General features: G+C 40.5%; 1 protein-coding gene across 1 annotated transcript in view; it reads left to right on the forward strand.

The window, feature by feature from the left end:
* The window catches only part of EGF (epidermal growth factor), an 85,048-nt gene that overhangs the window by 13,953 nt on the left and 44,969 nt on the right, over positions 1 to 26,126 (forward strand). Inside the window, exons 2-8 of the mRNA XM_077814404.1 lie at positions 340 to 471; positions 4,772 to 4,971; positions 6,034 to 6,215; positions 10,113 to 10,343; positions 12,891 to 13,093; positions 18,601 to 18,726; positions 19,951 to 20,073. Coding sequence (XP_077670530.1) covers positions 340 to 471; positions 4,772 to 4,971; positions 6,034 to 6,215; positions 10,113 to 10,343; positions 12,891 to 13,093; positions 18,601 to 18,726; positions 19,951 to 20,073 — 1,197 coding nt within the window. The remainder of the gene's footprint in view (positions 1 to 339; positions 472 to 4,771; positions 4,972 to 6,033; positions 6,216 to 10,112; positions 10,344 to 12,890; positions 13,094 to 18,600; positions 18,727 to 19,950; positions 20,074 to 26,126) is intronic.

Below are 26,126 nucleotides of genomic sequence, written 5' to 3' on the forward strand. Positions count from 1 at the left end.
ACACACATGCCCTCTCTGCAGCACACACCCTTCATTCACAACCTGCAAAAATTTCATGCGCTTCCAGCACAACACAATCCACAAACAAATCAACACAACTCTCTCGGCACAACACCCACATTCTCCCCCCTCACTTATACTTGCCATAAACTTGACTGGCAAAGCCACAGACCCATTGCTAATGATACCATATAGTCTTCCTACTCTTTTAATAATGGGAGATTAAAAATCTGTAGTTAACATATTATAGTATTGACTAGCTGAGTCATACACATGCTTTCTTTTTGTATTTTGTTCTGTTTTGCTTGCTGAATTCTCCTTTATGTACTTGTATTTCAGATATTGATGAATGCCTTGAAAATGGTCTAGGTACCTGTGGCCAAACATGTATCAATGTTCCAGGGTCCTATTTCTGCTCCTGTTTGCCTGGCTACACTCTGGATAATGACAAGTGGGCCTGTTATGTTGATGGTAAGATCATACTTTTAAATGGCTGAAAGGAGCTTTTTAACTTTCTCTAGCAGTTTAGCATCAGTTCACACTGTGAAAATAGTCCAGGCTAGTCTGCTCCTAGCATTGACAGGACATAACTAGGCTACTGGACCATGCGTGGGAAAATGTCACGTGCTGATTGAACAATTGCCACAGCTAACATAAAATTAAAGTGGAAAATGAGCTTACTGGAATGGGCCCGTGCTCTGGTGTTAGCATGACCGTTCACAGACAAAATATAAAGTGTGGTTGTGGTAAGAAAAATGAGCATGTAAAATGAGTCCTCCTTACTTAACAGATCAGCTCCCTGTCTCTATGCAGAGTCATAGCATCCATCCATTCACCCATTCCTCTCCTAACTAACCCTCCTGTTATCCCTCTCCCCGCAAAATCATGGCACTAACATGACATTTGCTGCCATCTCATTGCTCATTCTGTCTGTATGTTCTACCTCTTTCCCTCACACTCTGTCTTGTCTATTTAGAATGTAAGCTCTTCAGCCAGGAACTGTCTACACCTTTGTTTGTATAATCCTAATACAATGGAGTTCCCAGTCTTGGTTGGGCCCTAGGCACTGCCTTAATAAACATGATTAATAATAACTTCTCTCATGTCCAATACTGTAGTATCTGAGCACTTATGACCAAATCAAGTTTGAATACATTTTACTCCTGGTAGCTCCCCAGTTCCAGTATAGCTAAGGAAGACTGAACTGGATTGGGTCTGGCTCACAAATCAACAACAGAATTGTTAGCTCTTTTCTAGCTTTAGAATCTTCATCACACTGCTGATGACATGTGAGCCAGAAAGAAACAAGCTTGGCTTTTGGATGCCAGGCTGAGTTCACAAGGCTACAAGCAGTTCAGACAGTTTAAAAGAAGTATTTTTATCTTATATTTACTTGTAAACTATGTACATTTGATCCGGACACCAGGGAGAGGAAAATAATGTAGCTTCACAATACCATTTGTGCACAGATGCTTTTCAGAGAACAGTTCCACATTAAATTGAAAACAATACCAGAGAACGACATCATTTATATAAGGGATAGTTTCAATGTTTAAAACACTGTCCCAAGAGGTCTTCTGGAACTGTTGTTTGAGTAATTTCCTGTGCTTCTTTGTAAGAATGATACAAGTGTCAAGCCCTAGTCCTGTATATTTTATGTCAGATATAAACAATCTGTATCAGATATGATGTGTGGACAGTCAAAGGAGAGGTGGCTTTTCACTTAAGGGGTTGTCAACATGGGGCAAAACCTTGCAGCTCATATCTCCATCTCTGGATATAAATTCTTCAGTCAGAAGCCCACCAAACAAAATTCCTCCACGGTTTATAGACTGTAAGGACTTTGGGGCAGAGACTGTCTCTTTCTGTCTGTTTGTACAGCACCTGGTACAGTGACGCTCCAAACTTGATTGGTGTCTCTGGATGATAGTGCAGTATAAATATTAAATAATAATAGTAATAATAACAGGAAACGCAAACAAAACAAAATTCATCAATGCGTTCAATTCCCCTTCAGTTAGAGCCCTTAATTAAACTACTGTTGTGAGAAATTCACTGACTGGAGAGGACAAAAACAAAATATATGTAAACTCTTGGTCAGTGGAGTAATTGGCAAAAGTGCAAGCAGTACAGCTGTCAGGTTCCTGAGACAAATCAACCTTGCTGCAGTTCAACATTCATTTACCGTTTACATAAACCAAGTCTACATAGTTGAAATAGTCTCACATGGATTTGCTCAGTGCAAACAGCAGAAAAAAGAGAGTCACTAACATCCTAGAAGCAGCTGTTATAATTGGATAATACCTTGAAAACTCCAAGTACAAAAGAGCCTATGATACAAATCACTGTGCTGGTGAACTTCCTCTTGTACAACAGTAAACCAAATCTTGGGTGCTGGTCAAAAACTGCTGCCTAGCCTGCTATTTGAAAGCAGAATCAAACTCGGAAACTTGAGGGGTAAGGAGTCCCATTATCTCGATGGGAGGTGGATCAGGCACAGAGTTTTATTTGTCCACTTTCACCTTGCAAATGTTATGCATCTTGAGGACATCCAGTTCAAGTTTATAGGAATTATGACAACTGAGTTTAGAACCACAGCTTATGCCTACTGTTAATAAGAATTGTTTAAAAGTTTATGAAACTTATTATTAAAACTGATGTACTTATTCATCCTTGTGAATATGAAATGTATGTGTGAAAACTGGTGGGAGGGTGTGGGTTTGAGGGATTTAAAATTTCCCCTGCAGTATTGGAAACTAAACTCAAGAGGTGACTGGATGGCTATTATAGCTGTAATATATATGGGAGTGATACCCATATTACACATTTCAGGATAACTTTATTAATAGATTTCTCATACATCTTTCCCCTCTTCATGGGCTCTGACCCGTTTCAGACACCTTTTAAACATACGCACACAAACTGCCATTGAAATTTTTATTGCTTTCCCCTCCAAATGTGATTTTGGTGGCAAATTAATTATTAGGCAGCCGCCTGATATGCAAGACATTTTTTAAAAAATGAAAGGCTGAATTATGATTGGTATAGTGAAGCCCCTTCTCTCACCAGCATACCAGTCAATAAGCAGTTGCTTGTACTACCTGAGTGAAAAGAAACGTGTACTGCTTGCAACACTGCACATGCCAAACTGGCCCTGTCTGGGAATGGTCAGGGGGTTGTCATACCTCTCTCATCCCTTCTGACTCTGGCTAGTGCCTCTAGGGCTGTGCTGTTGGGAATGCATTGTGATACTTTTCTATCAGGGTAGAAAGCATCTCTGCTAAAAGCCCTCATCCCTGAAAAAGAAATCCACAAACATGTTGAGGTATGAAAATGCACAGTAAGGGCACCCAAACAACCTTAACTCTGCCCTATAGGGGGAACCATGAGGGTAAAATAAATCTAACAAGACCATAAATTGGTTTAATGTAATCTGGGGCCACAGATACTCTAATGTAAGAATCAAAGTCATATTGCTATTGCATGATGTCACTACAGGGCAGAGTTAGGGTTGTTTGGGTGCCCTAACTGTGCATTTCCATTCCTTACCTTTAACCTCAGTTCTGGATTTCCTGAGTTTAGGATACTTGCAGCACTAAATTAGTGATGTGCTCTCAACCCAAACTCCATCCTAATGTGGATTGTGTCTGGGAATTAACGGTAATAACTAGTGGCTGCATGAGTCTGTATGTGCTGCTTTTTACTGGTTCCCATGAGCTACCTATGCTCAGACCTGGCCAGTCTCTGCTACTTCCTGCCAGGACCTTCATCCCCCAGTGTGGAGATCTGAAAAGATTCTCTGGTTGTCTCTCTGTGATTAGGGCTGGGGCTGCTCTAACCAAAGAGAGAGAGAGAGATCTGGGAGGATACTAACCATACAGATGCAGCCACTCAGGGCTAGTCAGTGCTGTTGCTATCTCTCTCTAGGCTCAGGAGAGTGGGAGCCCGCAGCACCAGAACACCAAGCAATGGGCCAGGAGCCCAGCTAGAGCATCCTGCATCTGCTGACAGGAGGCAGCTAGATCCCATGCCCAGCCCAAGGCAACTGGTGGCAGAGCCTCAAGGGGAAACTAGAAATCCCAGGGGAGAGCCTGCAGCCAGCAGGAACAGAGGAATTCCTGTGTTCCTAAAGTGTGTTCTATGCTGCAGTCCGATCAGGTTTATCAAGAGAGTTGCTGTTGTCTGTGTTATTAAAGAGCTCCACATTTATTAAATATCCAGATTAAAGCGTTGAATCATTTGGATGAAGTCTTCAGATTTCTGGGCCCTCATCTCTGACAGGCACGCTATAGTAGACACGTAGGCATTTCAATTCTTGAGCATCTTGACTTTACTCAGTAATTGCTTTATTTTGACTTTCCATTTAGTAGCATCATACCTCTCACCTGCTAAGGCTCAAAGGTGGCCTCACACAGTTTCACTAAGACCCAAAACGAGGGTCACCAAAATTAGCATTCATCCAGGAAACTTAAAATGCTGTGGGATTCCGTCTTTTAGTGTAAACAACTCTTTCTGTGTTCTCTGTTTCATGAGTCTGTAATTTTTGATTCAATTGACTTTCTACAATAAAAAGCGAAGGGGCATTGAATTTGTGTGAAACACAGATAACTTCTGGGACTAAAATGGGCAGTGACCCTTAGAATGCAGAACATTGTGAGGTATGAGTATTATAAGTTCTTCCCAACTCTGTGACTGGCATAGTGCTGAAAAGAATTTAGTGTCATGAAAGAAAAATACCTATATATGACCACATTTCTTTCCCCCACCCCAGATCCTGCACCATTCTTAATTTTTAGCCATGGAAATGCCATCTTTAGAGTTGACAGAGAGGGGACCAATCATGAACGGCTAGTTGCCAATGCTGGCGTATCAGTGCTCATAGATTTTCATTACAAAGAAGAGAAAATGTATTGGGTGGACTCTGAAAAAGGGCTTCTGCAACGAGTGTACCTGAATGGCACAAAACAAGAGGTAAGGTGGTAATTGCCATGGGATTCTCCAAGAAACCATGCATAATGAGAAATCTGATGTGAGGGGGCTACTCTTCAGATACAGTGGTGCAGTTTCTGCTTACAGATTTGCAATTGTAAGTGTGCATCCCTGGCACGCTAGCCTTGGCAGCAACGGGGGGACGTGGGGTCTGGGTTCAGTGGGCTACCCCACTGGCATTCACAATACACACAATCTCTTTAATAAGGCGAGGGGATGGTGATAGAATAAAGGCTAAGGGGAGGAAATTCAGACTAATCTAGGTGTGTTGTTCTCGCAGACCGTACTAATTTCTACCAGCTTTAAATATATCACTGGAATTGTGGGATTTTCTCAAATAGACTTTTTCAGAAATCCAAGCTTGCACAGCTAGTATGAAGAGAATGTATGTAACTCCCCTGACATTTTTCTTGAAACTACTAATTGAGACCTAAGATTACATGAACACTCCTTTCAGCATTACCTCTCTTGCTCAGAAATAGCTGTGCTCTATATCTGGCTAAGGTTGTGTGGCAAAGACAAAGGAACTTCAGCACTTCCAGAATCCGAGATGCTGCCAGTTCTGCAGTGGACTACAATGAACTCCTCACAGGTGAACTCCTGTGTCTACATGCAGCCTCACTGACTTATCCTGCATGTATGAACTTGAAGGATTAGGGCTTTTTCCAGTGTGTGAATGGATATTTTATAGCTTAGGAAATACAAGATAAATTTAGGTAAAAGGAAAATCTGGGCAACATTGGGATACCTCTGCCTGATGTGATCTATTTTCATTTGAGAACAGCTCATCCTTGCTTAGCATGACTTAACTCAATGGTTTGCGCTTAAAGATGTAGGTGACAGGAGGGGAGAAATGCAGCACAAATCAAGGTGATTAAAGAGCAAGCAAGGAAATCCAATCTCTGTGATGCTATTAAAAAGAGGCCAGCCAATGGATTTAAATGGAAGCCTCAGTGTGTTTGCAGGTCACTATTTTGTTTGGTGACAACTTTAGGAAGGTAATTTGGGTTGTTGTTTTTTTATGTTTTTAATTTCTGTTTACAGAGACTACGCTATGTTGAAAATGGTGTTTCGGGGTTTGCCATCAACTGGATAAATCAAGATATTCTTTGGGCCAACCACCGGAAAGCAACTATTGAAGCAACTGACATGAATGGAAACAATTCCCGAGTCCTTTTAAAGGACATAGGTCATCCCACAAGTATTGCTGTTGACCCTGGGAAAAGGTAACTCTGCTTGGGTTTATAAGTTCTTTGAATCAGTCTCAAAATAAACCAAATGCTCTGATGGCTTCTTGTAGGCTAACAGAACAGCTTGCGTACAATATGTTGATCAAATGTCAAGTGATTGTTACAACTTCCCCAAGAACACAATAAAGATAAATAGGGTGGCAGGTGGCAGCAGCATACCAGAGACCAACACAGAGACTGACTCCCCTAGTTCATCAAGGTGGACTTAGCCAGGTGGAAGAGGAATGAGGAGGTTTTTGACTGTCGGGGAAGGAGCCAATGAGGCCTCAGTTGATGGAGGTGGAGGACTTAAGGGGAATGAGCTTGATCTTCATTTGGTAAAGCAGGAATGGTGGCTGAAAACGCTGAGAAGCCCCAATCTATAACATAATTTGAATTAGGCATATAGTACTTATTTAAAAGTAGGTGACTTTTAGAGAAGAGCTAATGCCATAGTGGTTTTCTTTGTTCCCTTCTTTCTATTATGTTTGTCTCCGATTTTGGTCATCTTGAATATCTGTTATAAATATCGGTTAAATATCGGTTATAATGACTGTTGTTACCGTACTATATATAGTAGTGTTTTAGACTTGATAAGGGAGCTTCTCTAGGCTCAAAACAATTTACATAGAGAGCCATTCATAGATGCATCCACGCAGGGAGATTTGGCTTCTGAAGAGATATTTGTATTTGTATCATCACCCTGAATACTCTGTGCTGACTTCTCTTGACTGTGCAAAGCTGTTTCATTGGTAATGTTTAAAATAGCAGTGGAGGAGACATTGAGGTACTCCATATTGATATGGCAATAAAATATTTTTGTTGGCACTTTTAATTTATAATGAAGCCACTCATCGCTGCTGTTGAGACATTTTAATGTTAAGGCTCATGTGTCCTCCTCTTTTGCACTTACACATTAACCTTCTTTTCATGCTAACCAACAATATCTATATTCCTCACAGGGTTGCCATTTGAGTATGATTTGAAAAGCTGAATACCAGACTATTTGTTTTCTGTACTGAATGTCACATTTACCGATTTGAAAGTTCTCACAAGTCCCTGTACCCTTTCAGCCTAAAGCCACATAGAAACATTTTATGAATGGAATAATGGAAATATATTTGCTAAACTGTTATGAACTCTGCGGACAGACTAAGGTGTATATACACCTATGTGTGATCAACTAGGGATTTATTTTAAAGCATTACTCACATGTTGCCATGTGAGGCTAGTTAGCTATTAATAAACTGTTTAGGTCCTCCTAGAAGTCTACTTTCTTATGTATCATTTTTATATTTTAGCACATTCTGCTTGTCTGAAAGTCCTGATGGTGCTATTTTAATATTAATATAGTGAAGTCAAGCAGTCAGTAAATTAATTTCCAGAGGGACAAACATATGCAGTGTCAGAAACTAAGAAGAAATATAGCTTCCTGAAAATGTGTACAACTCTCAAGTAATGAAGTTCAGCATGATAGCTAAATTAATAATTACATTTTTCTCAAAATAAGCTTGGCTGGTTTTGCTACAGAATAATAATAAAGCAATTTTTTCCCGTATTCCGCTATTTCCTGTGTGGAGTTTAGACATGGTCAAGAATCTGTAAGAGGAGGCGCTGTTGTCTAGGATTACTGCAATGGATTGTGAGTTAGGCAATCTGGTTTCAATTCCTCCCACTAATTTGCTATGTGACGTTGTACTTGTCACTTGGGCCTGATCCAACTCGTGCTGAAGTTAATGGAAGTTCATGTGAATTGGACTGGGCCTTTAATTGCTCTATGTTTCTCCGTTTCCCCACCTGTAAAATGGAGATTATAGAATTTAACCAACCTTTTAAAACATGTTGGTATCCTGAGATAACCAGTACTATAAAAGAGCAAACGATGATTATTGCCGTGTTTGAAAATTGTAATAGTAGCAACCTCGTATTGTCCTTACTAAAACATTTTTTCATCTGTAGTTAATAATCTCCAATTGACTTAGCACATACCACAACAGTTAGATTGTAAACTTCCAGGGGCAAGGTACTGAGTCTTCCTATGGCATCTTTATAGCACCTACCACACAGTCAGGTCCTTTCTTGACTGGGGCTTTTGGGTACTCCCATGATATAAATAAGAATAATGATGATACACAGGCTTTGTGGTATATTATTTTGTACATTTAAGAAGCATTGTAGTTCTTTCAAATTCAGTATGATCTGACACTTTTGGTCTGAATGGGATATTTATGTCTAACAATTTCAGTGCTATCAAGCCAATGCAATGCACTAATACTTCTTGGAATTTCTGTATGCAACTGTAAAACAAAGAAAGAAGCAAACAGAATTTAAAAAACAAACAAACCCTGTAAAATAAAACAACTATCCATTTATTGTTGGAGGAAGTGTGGCCAAGCCAGGTGTTGGCAAATATTGGCCCTGATCCTTCAAACCTCAAGGGGAACAAGTAATTTTGCACAAGTGAATAATCTCATTGGGCATGCATAGGTGTTTGCAGGATAAAGGCCACATTTTGACTATGCCCTAACATTTAGATTAAAACAAATCAATAAAATAGTAGAAATAGTATTTTTCAGCTAAGTGCCTGCAAAACAGATTCTGGATTAAAATTGCTTGGAATGGAAGAGCTGTATTTATCCACAGAAGAGGTACAACATAGGCATCAGCAGTGCAGGCTTTCCCCAGTTATGTGCCTTTTCCTGACTTGATGGCATCCCTGCAGGGGTGAGAGGTTCCCAGACAATACCGTCCTCTCTGCTGGGGAGAGTCAACAAGGGTGTTGCTAGATCATGACTCACTTTTGGAAACAATGTTTGGTCTACTAAACTGGATCTTCCTTGGGGAGTTTCTAGTGTCTTGTTACCTAATTCTCTCAGCCATCCAGTCCCCTTGAAAACATTTTTAAATGTGAAAAAAATTGATAAACTGAATCTTAGCTCTACAATGCTTGCCACTGGACAGTCACCAGTTGGTAAAAGATACAACGCAGTAACCAAACTTATTTCCTATTTTAAAGGTGTCCTGAAAAGGAGTAAAATAAGGTGTTAGCCCTATTTACTTTTTATGTATAAAGAAAAACAATAAAGGGGAAAATATTTTCCTGCTAACCTATACATTAAACCCTCAGATCTTGTCTGTTCTGGAAGTCTCTGTAGTGACTGAAGAACTTGTGAAATTATGATATTATGGGGAGCAAGAGGCAGAAAGCTAAGAACTGAGTGCAGGGGCTGTTTTTAGTCAGACTTTATAAAACTTCTTTTTTATTTGTAATTGTTAACATCTATTTAACTCCAATAGCTAATGAACATTTTGGAGAAATTATGGTCACCCATTCAATTAAAGTGAGAGAGCTCCCAATATGTAAACTTTCAGACCCACAACTGCTCCTCCAGCAAAATCAGGGGAGACTAAACTTGACACTTCTGATACATCTGCAGTCTTTTAAAAAAATACAAGCAGGAAAGGTATTTTTAAAAATGTTTCTGATAAGCAACAAATATATTAAAATTATTTGCCTAAATGACAGAGAGCCTTGAAGCTTGCAAATCTCAAAGGTCTTTAAGAGATGTAAAGGATAATGGCATCAGTATGTCAAGAGCAAGACTCAAATCTGCTTAGATATGTATCTTTTATGGACTTTCAAGTGATACTGCATAAGTATTGAAGAAGGTAAACATTCTGTTTCTGGTAGCCAGTTTCTGCATATCTGACTTTTCCTTCATGCAACAGATATCTTGGTATTACTCAACTTCTGAATTAGAAGTTTCGGTTCTGGGAATAGTGTGATAAAAATGAATACTGAAAAAAAGGGAGGTTAATAACAGATAATACGCATCGGCTGCTGCATGATCTTGCAAATAGTTCTTTCAAAATATGACTCATTTTTGTCTTTAGGTTTTTATTTTGGTCTTCAGATGGTGCTTTTTCTAGCGTTCACAGAGCAATCCTTGATGGAACTGACATGAGAAGTGTATTGAGGACCACAGAAAAAATAAAGACCATCTCATTGGATTTTATTGACATGAGACTCTTTTGGATCCAGTATGATAGTGAGAAAGATGTTTCACGCATTGGATCATGTGACTATAATGGTGGCTCTATACATTTGCCCAAACATTCTGCCCGGTAAGTTTTTTCTGTGTTGGATAGAAGGAAACTAAACTCTTCCCCTTCTTCTTTGAGTCTGGAAACAATAAAGATTGTAAAGTACAGACAAAATGGCACAACATTTTCAGAAGATGATACGAAAATAGAATAAACAACCCATTTTCATTGCTGTCTGAATACTCCTCCTCCTTGGCACTTTTCATCTTCAAAGCTTTTAGCAAAGGACAACTCATTAATCCTCAGGACTCTCCTGTTAAGTAGGTATGTATTATTATTAGCTCCTTCCTATATATGGAGAAACTGAGGCAAAGAAGTTAATTGATTTGCCACAGGTCACAGCAGGTGGGCTCAGAGGAGAACTCAGGAGTGTGGGCTTCCAGCCTGTGCTCAGACCACCAATCATGTCTTGTCTTCCTCTTCTGTCTGATAGTCATATACAATCTTGCTGTCCTCTTCAGCTGCTGGATCTGGAGGCTTTCCTGACCCTGGCAGCACTCTATATACACATTGTCCAATTCTCTGCTGATTTTATTGCTCTGGTCATTTCCAGAGAAACAGAACTAGTGACAATGAGTGTCTCTGTCACCAACGGTCATCATAAGCCTTGTCTATACTAGAGAATTTTGGCATTACAAGCACTTGTGACATTGAACACACAAGAGTGCTTGCAATTGTACACATTGCTTTTGCTTGGAGCAAGGCTTGTTTTTGTTGCATTCTGTGTCAGGTCACTTTGCAGTAATGAACTGACCGCAACATGGATAGAAAGTTGCACTCCTGTAATTGCCAGTTGCTCTCCTGTAATTGCCAGCACTGTACCAGAATGTTCCTTTTACCCTTCCAATGGCTTCTTCCTGAGGTCTGTATAAGCAAAGATCTGTCTCTACACAGTTTAGGAGGTGCTCAGGAATGGTTCCCTTCACCTATAGACCTCAAGATGCTAGGGGAAAATCCCCTCTTTCAGTACCAACTGTCCCTCATGGGTCCTGGTATATCAGTCCTCCACATCCTGTGTTCCAGTCAAATACTACAATACCTGCCCCCTCTGCCATCCTGTTCACTTCCTGAGAAGGGTTAATGCCCTCGAATGATGGACACTTTAGGAGCTGTACAAGACTGAGCTCCTTTTGCATACATTTTAAGAGTTGCGGAAGAAAGACCAGGACAGTGGACTTTAGAAAGTCTATATCTCCTGTATTAAGGCACCAGTCCCGGGGATCTTCTAGGAACTGTGGGATTGTTATCTAGGGGCTAGATTATTAAATGTATTTGAGTGCCTAAAGATGCAGATATGCACCCAGTGGGAATTTTCAAAAGAACCTAGGCACCTAACTCCCATTGAGTTTCAATCAATTTTGAAATCAATGGGACTTGAGAATTAGGCACTCAGGCACTTTTGAAAATCCTACTAGGTGCCTATCTGCACTTTAAATATCTGGCCCCTAGTGCTTCTGCAATGGTACAGGATTACTGTGTGGACAGATTGCAATAAGCACTTGAAAAAAGGATGCCTACTATGGATGCCCTGCATCATTGCAACTTACATCAATAGAGCCACACCAATGGAAGTTGCAATGGTACAATTCTCTGTTGTAGACAAGGTTTTATCACATCCTGGTATATATGATATACTCCTCAGACAAACTGCCTTAGAAAAATTGTGTTTTGTATCAACTGCCCTATGTCTGGTCCATAAAACATATCTGTTAAGACTGTAGGTCTGGAAATTGGGAGGTTTTATGCAAATAAAGTGCCACCTAATTGTATGTTTCAGTATGCGTCATCTCATTTGCATACAATTTCCATAAAATCTGAGTTTCCCTGCACACTGTCAAATCTCTATCAGTTGCTCCCATTGAATTTACCCACATCCCATCAACCCAATCTCTCTAGCTCCCTACTTCCTCCTTTGAGTTTCCCTGTGTTCTCAGGGGAAAAATTATTTTCCCTTGAGCTCTGGAAGGGGCAGAGTCTCCTCCTTCCTCCCCATGTGTATGTTCTGGGAAATGGAAACCAGCATACTGCTCTTACTAGCCATCTATACAGCGTTTCTAGCCTCTCTCTTGCTCCTGAGAGGCTCAGGAACCCAGCTGAGGGTGCTAGAAATCAGTAGTCTCCTAAAGAAATGGGGATGCTTAACAGGCATGGTTCCTTCCACAAAGGCACATGGCATAATGTGTTGTCTGTTTTAAACCATGGGCTCAATAGAGTTAGCCAGAATACCAGGACTTTCTCTGTGAAACAGGGCAGTCCTGGTCAAATAGTCACTCAAGCTGCAGGAGCTGTTAGTAATGGTTTGGCTGGCCCCACTGTATCTGCAGTATGTTGTGTGCTATGTTGTGAACAACAGTATATTGTGTCCATAGTGACATTTCAACGGTCATACCATACCTCACAAACCATTCAATCACGTGTTCACAGATTTTAATTTCTGATTAAAAAGTACGTCAGGGTATCTGAAGCAAACATGGTTGATCTAGATGTTCCATGTTTTCAGGAGACTTTAAGCAAATGATTAAATAGGGATGAAATCAAATGTTGTTTGTTATTTCTTCTCCACTCCAGACACCGTTTATTTGGCATATCTCTGTTTACTGAGTACTTCTACTATTCAGAGCCGAAAAGTGGCACAATCCAGAGAGCCAATAAATTTACAGGAAAAGTTATAGTTGCAATCAGCCTGAAACCAACATTTTTGCCACCTGCTGAAGTAAAAGTGGTGCATCCATTTAAACAGCCTGGTGCAAGAACAGATGCTCAAGATTTTGGTAAGTCACCACATAATGACATTCTTATGTGTGTAAGAATATTGTCACACGCTCCATTTAATTTTTCAGGATGGAATTTTCTTCAGCGAGAGTTCTGGCCCTTTTGAAGTCGATGACAAAATTCCCATGGGCTGCACTGGGGCCAGGGTTTCACTCAATATGCATGGCTTTAACAGGAGCTTCAGTTAGGAAGTACACAGAGAACAATCCTAATTCTATTAATTTACGAATGAGGAACATCCACATGAATTAATTTCTTTGTGTGTGTGTGTGTGTGCATATCCCTAAGTATATCAAACATACACCTTGGCAATGCCCCTTCTAGGCTAACTTCCTCAATTCCTGTCCCCTCGTGGACCTTTCATTCTAAGGCATAATTGAAAACCTTGCTATCAGTCCTAAGTTGTTCTGAGAAATGTATGAAATTTCCAACCAATAGGATGTATGTATATCTCAGTCCCACTCTGAAGTAACTGGATTAAGGGTCACACTGTTTACCCTAGGACTGATATGGAATTTCAATAGAAACTTTTAAATAAGAAGCGTGAGTCTGTGTGATTTACAGTAAGTCACCTCAAAGTGTGAGCACACCATGGGTATTTTACTGTAGGATCTGAGATGAATATAGGTGAAGGGATCCCCACTATTGCAACATGGCACCTAAATACCACAGTGGTGGGTGCACTATAAATGCCCGGAGAGGAGGAAAAAAAAACGGGGCCTGACTCTCCACTGTCTTGCCCCTTGTGTAGTCATTTATTCATATCCAACTGGGTGTGAATGGTTATTATTGAGATGCAGAGCCGTTTTGCACTTCTTTTGTACAAAGTGCAGGACAGTGGAGAATCAGGCACCTGAGAGCGTACTATCGTAATTCCACAGCTCCCATGGAAGGTGAAGAACCATGTGATTCTGAGCGACTCAGGTGGTGAGGAACACAGAGTATTTCTTAACAAAAATTATAATGTAAAAAAAACCCTCTTGAAACATAACTTGGAAACTACCCCATATCTTTTGTCCTTCTATTGACCCTTGTCTCCCTTCACTCCATCCGATGCCATATTTGGGCCCACTCTCCCTTTGGAGAGTACCATGGAGTGGTAGAAACCAAGATCTTCAAGAGGTATTGCCTGTGGAAATATTTTAATTTTCACTTCAAGCATTTATTCTGCTGCAGCAGGGATGCTAGCAATTAAAATCAAATGGCAGGTGCTTGCATGACAACAAAACACGCAGCCATGACCTTAAGGAGCCTGTCCCTTTATTCAGAGATTTTTCCACTGCTCTGTACAACATGTCACTTTGAACCTGGCGGACTGAATCATTCCCTTTGAAAAAACACACACACAGCCACCGGACCAGGGTAGGTGTGGGTCAGAGGGTGAAGCGTCTGCATATTGCTTAGCGTGATGCAACTAGTTGACCCAGGTTTGGAAGGTACTGCATAATTTCTCCTAAATCCTGAGCTGGTATTGACCAATAGAGGTGTCTGCATGTGGAAGGGGTGGGGGGAGAAGAAACTGGCTAGTTCATAATTGCTGACACAATGAATGCCAGGGGATGTCAGCTAGGTTATAAGCATTCCCTTGAGGCAAAGTACATAATGTAAAGCTTATTGATTCTGGACACTTTGCTTTTACTCTTCTCATCGGAGCTTTAATGTATTCTCCCCCCCCTTTCCCCCAAAGAGTATATACTGCTTTTCAGTGTCCACTTTTCAACTGAAAAAGGGTTTTTCCCCCACTTCTCTTAGTGGATAAATTGTCAAGGTTTTTAAATGCACCATGCTGTCTGTAGCTTTACTGCAAGGATAATTTGGTAGAAGCATGAAAGTAAGTAGTGCTTGTAATGCGTTTTTTCCCTCTCCCAAATGGCTTCTTATAATACATGGGGAGAAAAAGAAGCTTACCTTGCCCAATCCAGATGAACCTTTTGGACTTTACATGTGCATCGCTTAGCTTATCCAGCCCAAGAACCAGGATTGAGAAGGTTAATTAGCCCAGAGCACAAATGAGATTTATAGGGGATCTTACAACAGGGCAACCTGGAGATGAGAGCATGTAGGCTCTAACTGGATGCCCTGTAGAGGCTAAGTCAATGTTTATTGCAACACAGCATTAAATGTGAATGATCAAACCTTATTTAAAACAATAACACAGATGGCAAGTAAGTTCTCCTCAGGTAGAAAAGAACCTGACAGGAAATATTTAACTGCTACAATTCCTGCCAAAGATCAAATTTGGGTTATATGCTGCAGGCTTTTTTCACTAGATTAATGCCTTGCTTGGGAGAGGTCCTCCACTATCCCCTTTTTCTTTCACAGGACAGTCTTGAGCTTGTCATGACTGTTTGTTTCACAACTAACAGGACATTAATTTGGCTTTGGGTTCGAGGCAATGTACTCACACAATGTCATGATGTAAATACCACAACCTTCTGATGCAACAACTTTGTTCTGTGGGGCAAAGTGTGAAAGGTGGAAGTGTTCTTCCCACATGATAAAGAATCTGAGGTAAATAACTTCAGATTCAGCTGCTGATAAATGTATAACCCCTCTGGAATACTTGCCACTTCTACTTACAGTTTATAGACTGTCAGCGTTGTCCTAACATCTCAAAGACTGATTTCTCCTGTAATTATCTTTTTTCCCCTGTCAATACTGTTCTGTTTAAAGGGATACTAGTGTCAGGCAAAACTTAGCTCCAATTTTAGCTTTTATAGTCAAGCATTTCAAATATGGGTATCTAAATTTAGGTTCTTAAATCCATATATAGACACCTAAATAAAAATCTTTTGATTTTCATTGGTTCTGAGTATCTGTAACTCCCATTGATCCTTAAAGCAGACATGGTGAAGAAAATGGCCTATATGATTCATTCATTCATGAGACCAATAGAAATATTTCCATGATATTTTTTTTACAAAAGTCCACTGGAAGCAGTGTATAGTGTTGCTAATCTCTCTGAAACAAGCAGCTCAAATTTTGACACTTCCAACCAAACCTGAACCAAGAACCTTTTTCATATTTGATTAAATAGTAATTCTTGATGTGCCTTTCTACCAGTTGGCCAGCACTTTCCATATTATGGCTGGGCAGAATAAAACATATGAAATACAATTGTTAGGCTATTTTCCATGTGGTTGAATTTAGAGGGTGAATTGGAAATAGGGCACGTGAACGAGCTCTCTTGTACGTTCTCACCTGTGTGGTGACATGAGGGTTGTTTGCTGCATGTGTGTGGGTGGGGATGGTTGCATACTAATCTTCAGCAGCAGCAACAACAGTACAGCTATGCTTTGCCTGATCTGACGAAGTGGGTTTTCACCCACGAAAGCTCGTGCTCCAATACGTCTGTTAGCCTATAAGGTGCCACAGGACTCTTTGCTGAGTCTCATCATAAGTAGTGCACAGTAGATAAGGTAAACGAATCCCCATCCTCCAAAGTGACAATGAACTTGACAAGGAAGACAATTCACCGCAAATGTTCCATGAAGTCCAGGCAGCAGAACAAAGTAGATGATTAATTATTAGCCATCTACAAACAACAGAGAGCAATAAAATGATAATTAGCATATGAAACAGAATGCAATATCATACACGCTGTTCTCAAGGTGATAAGCCCTTTGTAAAGGGACCACTTTTCTGTATGTGTGCAGATAGGTGGAGACAGCAAAGTGGATCACAGAAGCAGACAATCCTTTTCTGGTTGAGGGATCATTTTGCATTTGGCTCAGATGAGTCTCACCCCTCTGACTTTGCAAACCAACAAAAATCATCTTGTGAGCCTCTGACTGTCGACCATGGGTCTTCCGCCAAACCAGTTCTGCCCCTTCTCCTGATGCCTCCGGGAAGTACCTGTGTTGGCAGGTGGCCAGAAATGATCCTACACAGTCATGGCTTTTAACCTTCCCCCACTCGCCTTTTGGAGCACAAGGAGCTTCATTTTTAGACAGTAGCTTGCTGACTTGGTTTTACAAGTCAAAAATGACGATGAGGTTATTTTCCTAGTTTGTGGAGATAGCTGAAGAGAAGCACAAGTTAGAGCCCAGAGCATCTCTGCTCTTAACTGGCAGGATTAAAATAGCCTTCCACTAGAAGAAGCAAAACTTTAAAGAGAAGGAATTTCCTTGGAATTGGCCGATGAATACAGTACACACTAACTAGACGTGGAGCCTACACACTGGAGATCCCGCTTCCCTCCTCCCAGGCCTTTCTGCCACAGCTGCGATGGGTGGGGGCACTTTAGCTGGACCCTTGGAGTAAAAGTCCAAAATAACCTCTGTTTGTTGCCTGTCAGTGCGTGCTTTAGTGGGGACTTTGGGGGTTGTTCGGAGGAGAGGAGTTTAGCATGAGGATAAATATAGTTGGGAGTTGTTTTGTGCTGGTTGGTTAGTTGATGGGTTTATTTCAATTAAGTGTATTTTTAACTTTTGACAGAGGCACCCTACACTATTAGATATTAACATCCATCTCAGTACACAAACAATCAACTTCTTCAGCTACTTTAAATATCACAAAGCAATATCCAGATAAACTGCACATGGCTTCCATTACTAGTGTGGCTCCCTGGACTGTCTGGAAGAATTTCAGGGGTCTTTAAAGGGCATCTAGAGTATTATTACTGTTTCTAAGGTGATCCCACTTAGTAGGCTTTATTCTCTGTTCATTAAAGAAGCTTCACATTAGTTATTATAATGATTATTGAATACTAAACATACACATAGCACCGTAATCTTGGATGTCTTCACAGTCCCTTCCCCAAAGAATTTTTATAGTCTAAATTGTACAAACATAGAACATGAAAGTAACAAAGGAAGACTGTCGGGAAAGGAGCAATAAAAGTTAAAACAAATACTAATGTCAGTAATACAACAAGAGTTCTGCTGTTTTAAAAGGTTTCAGAGTAGCAGCCGTGTTAGTCTGTATTTGCAAAAGAAAAGGAGTACTAGTGGCATCTTAGAGACTAACCAATTTATTTGAGCATAAGCTTTCGTGAGCTACAGCTCACTCGTAGCTCATGAAAGCTTATGCTCAAATAAATTGGTTAGTCTCTAAGGTGCCACTAGTACTCCTTTGCTGTTTTAAAAGACAGACTGAGGCAAGGCAAGCTTTAGATTTGGGGCCTGGATCATCTTTTTGTTCTGTGTTTGTACAGTGCCTAGCACATTGTGGTCTTGATCCAGAACGGGGCTTCTAGGTACTACCACAATGCAAATAATAATTAATAATATAATTAATTAATGAGTAGACAACCCCAAGGTGGAAATCATTGGTGGAAAGCATGGTGAATGGGTTTTGAGGCAGGATTTGGAGGAGGAGATCAAAGATGCTTGTGTCCTTCTTTCTCACTGAATATCATGGGTCTGATTGTGCAGTAGCTCCATGTATGAAACTGTCTTTCAAATCAATGGGACTTCCGCATGAAATGAAATCAGGTTCTGTATGTAAAGCTGAATTTTATATTTTATAAATCAATCTCCATCCTAGAAAACATTTACTCTTCCAGAACACAGATCCTGCCATTTGAACAAAGAAAACTGCAAGAGAAGCATCTGCAGGGATGACTCCAAGACCCATCGGTGCAAATGTTCAGATGGATTTGTTTTAAGTAGAAGTAGGCAATACTGTGAAGGTAATATATGGATTCAAAACATGGGATGGATGGGGCAGCTGGATAAGTTTTCTCCCACACTTTTACCTTTTCTCAGATCTTGAATTATGTTTCTTTTGAAGGTTCTGTAAATTCCAGTTTACTATCTTTTTTTTTCCTTATAGTATTTCATTTTCTTGTGTCCGGGTTCTGATTGAGTCTAGAGGCAGTACCAAAATACCACAAGAAAGTCTATTCTTGTGAAATGTTGCAGTCTCAGTTTGGATTAGTCAAATGATGTTCAGATAAGCGTGCATAATTTTGTATGCTTATAAGAATTCAAATGAATCAAACTCCAAGGGTAAAATGGTCAAAACATGCCTAAGTTATGTAGGCACCTCAGTCACATTTTCAAAAGTTACTCAAGATCCTAAACCTGTTACTTTTCAAAATTTTACCTCACTTGTTTTAATCCAAATTAAACAGTCCAGTATTTTTCTTTGAACTTTTTTCTTAATTTGTAAAACTTGTTTTAGGATAAAATTTATAAAAGCACACTAATCACTCAGGAGTCAAATTTATGAAGGTATTTAGGCCCTTAAAGAGGCAAATAGGTGCCTAGTAGGATTTTCAAAAGTGTCTAAGCAGGTTAGGTGCCTAAATCCTATTGAAATAAAATTGAATCACTTTAGAAAGTGGAACTTAGGATCCTAAATCTTTAAGGTGCTTTGAAAATTTTGCCCTGAGTCACTGAGTCACCTAAAGACCTTTAAAAGAATTGGCCCTTAGGCACTTAAAATTTGTACCCTTCATAATTATAAATCAGTACAGTAACTAGCTCGTTTGACTGAACTCTACAAGCTTGTTTTTCATAGTTTAAGACCAGCATATTTGACAAAATGAAATATCCTATCTTCAGTAGAACAACTAAATAAGAATTTCTTCTTGAACTTTGCAAAAAGAAAAGGAGGACTTGTGGCACCTTGGAGACTAACAAATTTATCTGAGCATAAGCTTTCGTGAGCTACAGCTCACTTCATCGGATGCTGTATGAGCTGTAGCGCACGAAAGCTTATGCTCAGATAAATTGGTTAGTCTCTAAGGTGCCACAAGTACTCCTTTTCTTTTTGTGAATACAGACTAACACGGCTGCTACTCTGAAACGTGTTCTTGAACTTTGTGTTACTTTGCTTTATTAATCCATGACATTGCATGTATTGAATATATAATGACCCTACTCTATCATACAATTGTTTCTCTTGTCAGATGTCAATGAATGTGCTTTTTGGAACCACGGCTGCACTCTGGGATGTGTAAATATCCCTGGCTCGTATTACTGTACATGCCCACGAGGTTTTATTCTGCTGCCTGATAGAAAAACATGTCATGGTAAGTAGCTGCAATACACAAACATTTAAGGACTGATCCTGGAATCCTCACTTACACAAACCTAGTGTTTCCAGTGTTGCTACATTTCTCTCTTCCAGCCCTTTAATGTGTAAGTCACATCAGCTTAGACCCAGTGAACCAAATTTAGAGGTCATGTTTGAGGAAGTATAAACGGTGCTTAATTTGTGGCAGGGCTGAGCCCCACGGCACCTCTATGCTTGGCAGTTCATAGCTCTGGCACCTCTGAGCTTGCTGTTCCACTTATGAATGTAAAAAGAATTGCTTGAGCCCTGGCACCTCTTTCATTACAAATTAAGCACCAACTATAAGTTACATATGGATAATCAAGTGTGAGCCTCATGGAGCCTACAGGAGTTAACTAAGCATCCAAATCCTAGGATGTTTACCTGAACCAGTTCCAAGCTATGAACCTCAACTTTTGGGGTTCTCCCATCCGTCACTGTGTATATAGTTTTGCAATGTTGACAATGGGTTTTTGCAACATTGTGGTGATAAATATCACAATGCAATATATAAGGTAAAGAATGTAGGAGGTAGTGATTTTTTTTATCTTGCTTGATCTTAAAGAGATCTTTAAGAATAACCTGAGAGAGTATCCATTTTGAGATAATGATAATTGAGGTAATCATATAAAATAATATAAAACTCACCAACATGCACACAGAGATTTCACTTGTGTGGGTAGGTAGGAGTCTTGTGGACTTTGGACTTCTGACTTATTTGGAGAACTTTTCCTGAAGAGTTTTTCAAATGATAGCAACTTTGAGATGATATTTGGGAAAATGACAAACATTTCTAGCAGTTAGGTTAAATTACAACATCCTCTCACTTCTCATGGCAATGTACAGAAGTGATTATATCCAAGAAATCTCTTTTTGAGTGATTTTTGTTTTATTTAGTGAGGTATTATTTTCCATTTACTGAGGTATTCTATAGGTGGTATAACCCTAATACAAGACAACAAGTAACATGTATTTAGAACATAGCATATGTGGGTAGGAAAGATGCCAAATACTCTTAGCCATATAAACATATGTTGTGTGCTTATCCGGCTTAAAACAGCTTGCAGATAGTACAATGAACCATAATGTTTAACATAATATAGATTCCTGTGGTTGATTAATAATGGAAATAATATATCCCCAAAGCATGAAAATTGAAATCATACCTCAATTTCATTCCCCAGCGATAGAAAGATTGTCATTTTCTGACGTATATCATTGTGAAGCTGAGCCAATCATTTCTATAGATTCACATCTTACAGTTCCTAGTATTTATGTTATATGAAATACATATAATGCGTACTCTTGGAGTAAGTATCCAATATGCTCTGATATATCGAAATGGAAAGTAGGATAATTTCTTTCTCTTGAAAAAAGAAAAGGAGTACTTGTGGCACCTTAGAGACTAACAAATTTATTAGAGCATAAGGTTTCGTGAGCTACAGCTCACTGTAGCTCACGAAAATTTATGCTCTAATAAATTTGCTAGTCTCTAAGGTGCCACAAGTACTCCTTTTCTTTTTACAGATACAGACTAACACGGCTGCTACTCTGAAACCTTCTTTTTCTTGGAATATCTTCTATAAATTGATGTTCTGATCATAACCCTTGTAGTTCGAAAGGTTAGGAATTCTGCTTTTTTTGTTTTTCTGTGTAATATTATCCTTGTGTTAGACCCTTCATATCTTCTGGCTGTGATGTGAAATGATCTCCTTATGACACACTTTTCTAGATTTGTTTCTCTGCAGGGTTATGAATTTGACAAGCTCATATATTCCCAATCAGTTGGTCTAATGGGATATCGTTTTAAAATTTCCCTTTTTGCTACTCCAGGTCTTTAGAAGCATTTTAGTAACTGATCTGGATCAATCAAGTAATTTCAACAGTGTTTTATTTATGTTTGATTGGTCTAATTTTTTAGTCATAGTTTCATTCATTTAGAGTTGCCCAGCCAAGATGGCATTTGGCCACACACATATTTCTTTTAGTTTTTATTCCTCGCCATGATTCTATTCTGTTCTGCTCTACGTAGGTTCTTTTACCACACTCATAATCACCATAGTATCTGAGACCCATTGGGTTCCTAATTTCCATTGGAATCATTGAGGATCTGAGCCTAAGTGCCTCTACACCCATTTCTGTGAGGCAGATCTAGCTGCTGAGTGTAAGACTTGGGAATATGAACACCTAAATCCCTACTGTATGTGGGAACTCAAAAGTAATTTTGTGTACCTAGCTAATTTGGTCAGGAAACAAAGGTGAACCCTCCCCACCCCACACAGTGCACAGAGGTGGGATAAAGCATCAGGCATCATGGAGGTATGATTAACATAATTGTGGGGTAAACAGTGTTTTAATCCCTACTAGGTGAAGAGAGGGGTCACGATGAGAGGACACAGTTTTACACAATAACTAGCAAGAGGGAGTTCTCCAGTACACCCACATTTTCTCTGTCTTTGCTGGCTGCTCTTGGCCCAGCAGGAGAAATGCCTACAGAGAGAGGGGTGAGTGTTCCTCTCCCAGGACTGAGCCAGTCAGGACTCAGGGCAGCATTCCTCCGGCTGGTCCCATTAAACTCCCAACCCAGCTGATGTGGGGTGGGGTATGCAGAGTGTGACATGTGCACCATGCTTTGCATCTCTTGTAAAGTGATTTTGCATAAGTTTGCTGACAATAGATTTTAACAGCCTGCCCCTTTAAAGGTCTGGAGGCCTTGAGCCAGCCCTGTTCAATCACCCCTACCTGTACCATAACTAACTGCCTTCCAGCCTGAGGAGGAGGGAAAAATAGGGTCAGCAGATAGCCTGATGAACACCTGGGTCTTCTAGGGCTGACAGGGAGGAACTCCAGGGAACAGGTTAGGCTTTCATGGAAGGGGGTTTGCTAGAAGCAGGGAATTCCAGACAGCTGTGAGGGTGATTCTAGGAAAAGCAGCCTGGGAATCTGCTCTCTGATGGAGCAGGGAAGATTTAAAGGTAGCCCAGAAGGGGTGGTGGAATCTTTTGTTTGTCTGGACTTTTGTTATCTCAGAAAGGGTTACATTTGTTTTGTGACTTGGCTGGAGGGCCCAGCCACCTCACCAGTTCTGCCCTGTGAGGGGAAGGCTGGGGGAACCTACATCAGAGGAGTAGACTGAGGCAAAGAGTGCCCGCATCACTACGTTTGACCAGGAGGGGACATGGGGCAGTCATGCCTGTGGGGCAGTCTACTATGTGCCTTTGTTGAAGCCCTAAAATTCTGTAACCCTCCACTCAAGATTTACACAGATACAATGATCCTTAGGTGTGCCTTGGAAAGTTGGTTGGAAACATGGGCTTGGAAAGTCTGTGTGGTTACCAGTACAACTGGGCTCTTTAACTGGCTTTCCCTTCGTGCTTGATTAGGATAAGCATGCATGCGTATTACGTCCCCTCGATGCTACCGGTGCTGTGTTTGTTTTCAGACTGTGGTTGGAAAATGCCTTTTCTTTTACATGCTACACTTACCCATGGGAGAAAGAAGAAAATTTGTTTAAAATAATGGGTCTGTGGGGCGGAGTTGTCCTGTGAAAATTCAGTGCTACCTCTGTTTCCCAGGTGTATTTTAAAGGGGTTTCATTTCACCACTGTACATGCCACTGTTATTTTTCGCAAGTTAGCAATTTGGGTGTGTTCTGTATCTCATGAAATCTCACCCTCACAGCATGTTACTATTGGCTGCTAGTCTGGCACTCATCCCCAAATTGTCCTGGGCTTAGTTGTGGCATTTAGGAATAGGGGATGAGGCACTGCTCTCTCGCAGGAGTAGTATGCTTCAAAAGGCATAAGCCCATTTTGGTGCCCGGTGGGATGGGGGAGGCTGCACTATGGTACTGTAGGATGGTACAGTCTGCTTCTCTTGGTGCATCTGGCCTGCTTGGGAGCTTTTGCTCTGTTTCTCTGCACCTCCATTTGGAGGAAGTGTGAACCCAGAGGCACACAGAGGGAGGAGAAGTTGCTGTGCTCTACTGAGCTCAGGGACTGTGGTTGTGACAGGCCCTTGCATGGAATGCAAAGGCTTAGAGAGGAGGCCCTATTGCAATCTATCCTTCTCTTGGGGTGATTTATTTGTGGTACTATTTTACATGCAACTACTTGGGACTGGAAACGTTTTCAACGCTGCTCATCACTCTGTCAATCCAAGGCGCCTATCAGCTTAGTATTTAAGTGCTGAACAGTGATATAAGGTAAGACGAAGATAATCTGCTTCTGAGACAGGCAACGGACCAAGCATGGATTAATTTAACCCCTAGATTATTGCTGTAACTTCTATAATACAAAATGACTCCCACCCCATATAGTGCGCACATAATCACAACACCAGCACATTCTCTCAACTAAGCAGCGAGATGGAATAGTGGAAGCCCACACAGTAGCCTGAAACTTTAATGATTCCCTGCTTATTATATAAGTCTCTTCATTCTAAAGCCATAAATTCCTATTAGGGTATTAATGTAAGGTCAGTTTCTAGACCTCTTTCAAGGTACTTAAGAGGTCAGAAAAATGCATTGCAGAGCACAGTTGCCTTGGATAAGGAATATTTACAGCAGCTATGTACCATTCAAGCCAGCAGACACAGAAGCATCTGTGGGAAACCTGCATTTGTTCCAGTTTCAGTCCCTCCCAACAGATGTTGCCATGCGGTACTAAGACAGTGCAAAGAAACAAATGTTGGCTGGAAGAAGGACATCTAGAGCTGTTCTTGTCTAATTACTTGAAAGGAAAAGAGAATTAATGAGGGAAACCTAAAGATGTACAGTAGCTGGCACTGTCAACAGTTGTGATAGAAAGTCCTGTCAGTTCTGTGTTTTCTGGAAAGCCTATTTTCTCCCACAGGAAGTAATTTACCTTAATGATATTCAAGAAAAAAGGAATAATTCTTTGTATTTATTTATAAATATATGCATATTATGAACCTCTTCCTGAATTTACCAAAAGAATTGAAAGACACATAACAAGTCTTCTGCCCACAATAGGCAGTATAATGGTTACTGAGACTGATGACAATTTACAATCCCTTGCCAAGAGGAATAGTTACATGGTATCTCACCTTTCCTGTGTGCCTGGAAGATCAATAGTTAAGACTCTGGTGGACTGAGAGAATGTGTTCCAGAGTCAGAACACTGCATTTCCAATCCCTAATGGTTAAATACAGGCTATGTCTGGAGGAATTATCACAGTAGTTGTAGCAGTATTTAAAGAGACAGACAGCACCTTAAGTAACCAGGACCACACCATATTAATTGGATATTAGTGGGATTAGCTGCTAATCTGGTGATTTTTATTCATATGCGCATGGTTGAATTAACCAACAATATACTGCAAGGAAGAAATTTTCCTTCATGGCATATTGGCAAGGAACTTAATTTTTTTTTATTTCCCCCCCACTCTTCTTTGGATCAGTGATCAAATGTTGGGAACAGGTGATTGTATCCCATGTGATCAGTTTCTTATGATGGCTGAACGGGGGAAGGGCATGCATGGGTAGCTCTAGGTTTTTCCCACCACGTACTTCTCCCTTTAGTTACCATTATTATTTATTGTTTGCATTACTGTAGCACTTAGGATATACCTACACTGCAGCTGAGAGAGTGCCTCCCAGCAGGGGTAGACAGACTTGTGCTAGCTTCGTTCGAGCTGCTGAGCTAAAAATAGCAGCGAGGACATTGTGACAATGACAGAGACTCAGGACAGCGGGTGACTAGCCTTGCATCAGTGTCTACGATCCATGGCCCAGCTGCCTTTATTCTTTTATCTCAAGAATCTCCAGTTGACTCCAGGGAAATGGAAGCGCAGCCCCCCTTGGTGTAGTGCAGCAGCTCGGTGAGTCAGCATTTAACCCTTCTGTTGTCGTCTGAACACTCAGGGGCAAGTACACCATCCGACAGCCTTCTCTATTTGCAATAGAGACTGAGCAGAAGAGGTCTGTTGCATGACTACTTCATGATCACAGGAACATAGTCGGATGTTGGTAAATCTTTGGTGTGAGGCCAGCAAAACTGTGGACTTGAGT

The sequence above is a fragment of the Eretmochelys imbricata genome, chromosome 4, assembly GCF_965152235.1.
Source record: "Eretmochelys imbricata isolate rEreImb1 chromosome 4, rEreImb1.hap1, whole genome shotgun sequence".
NCBI classification, from domain to species: domain Eukaryota; kingdom Metazoa; phylum Chordata; order Testudines; family Cheloniidae; genus Eretmochelys; species Eretmochelys imbricata.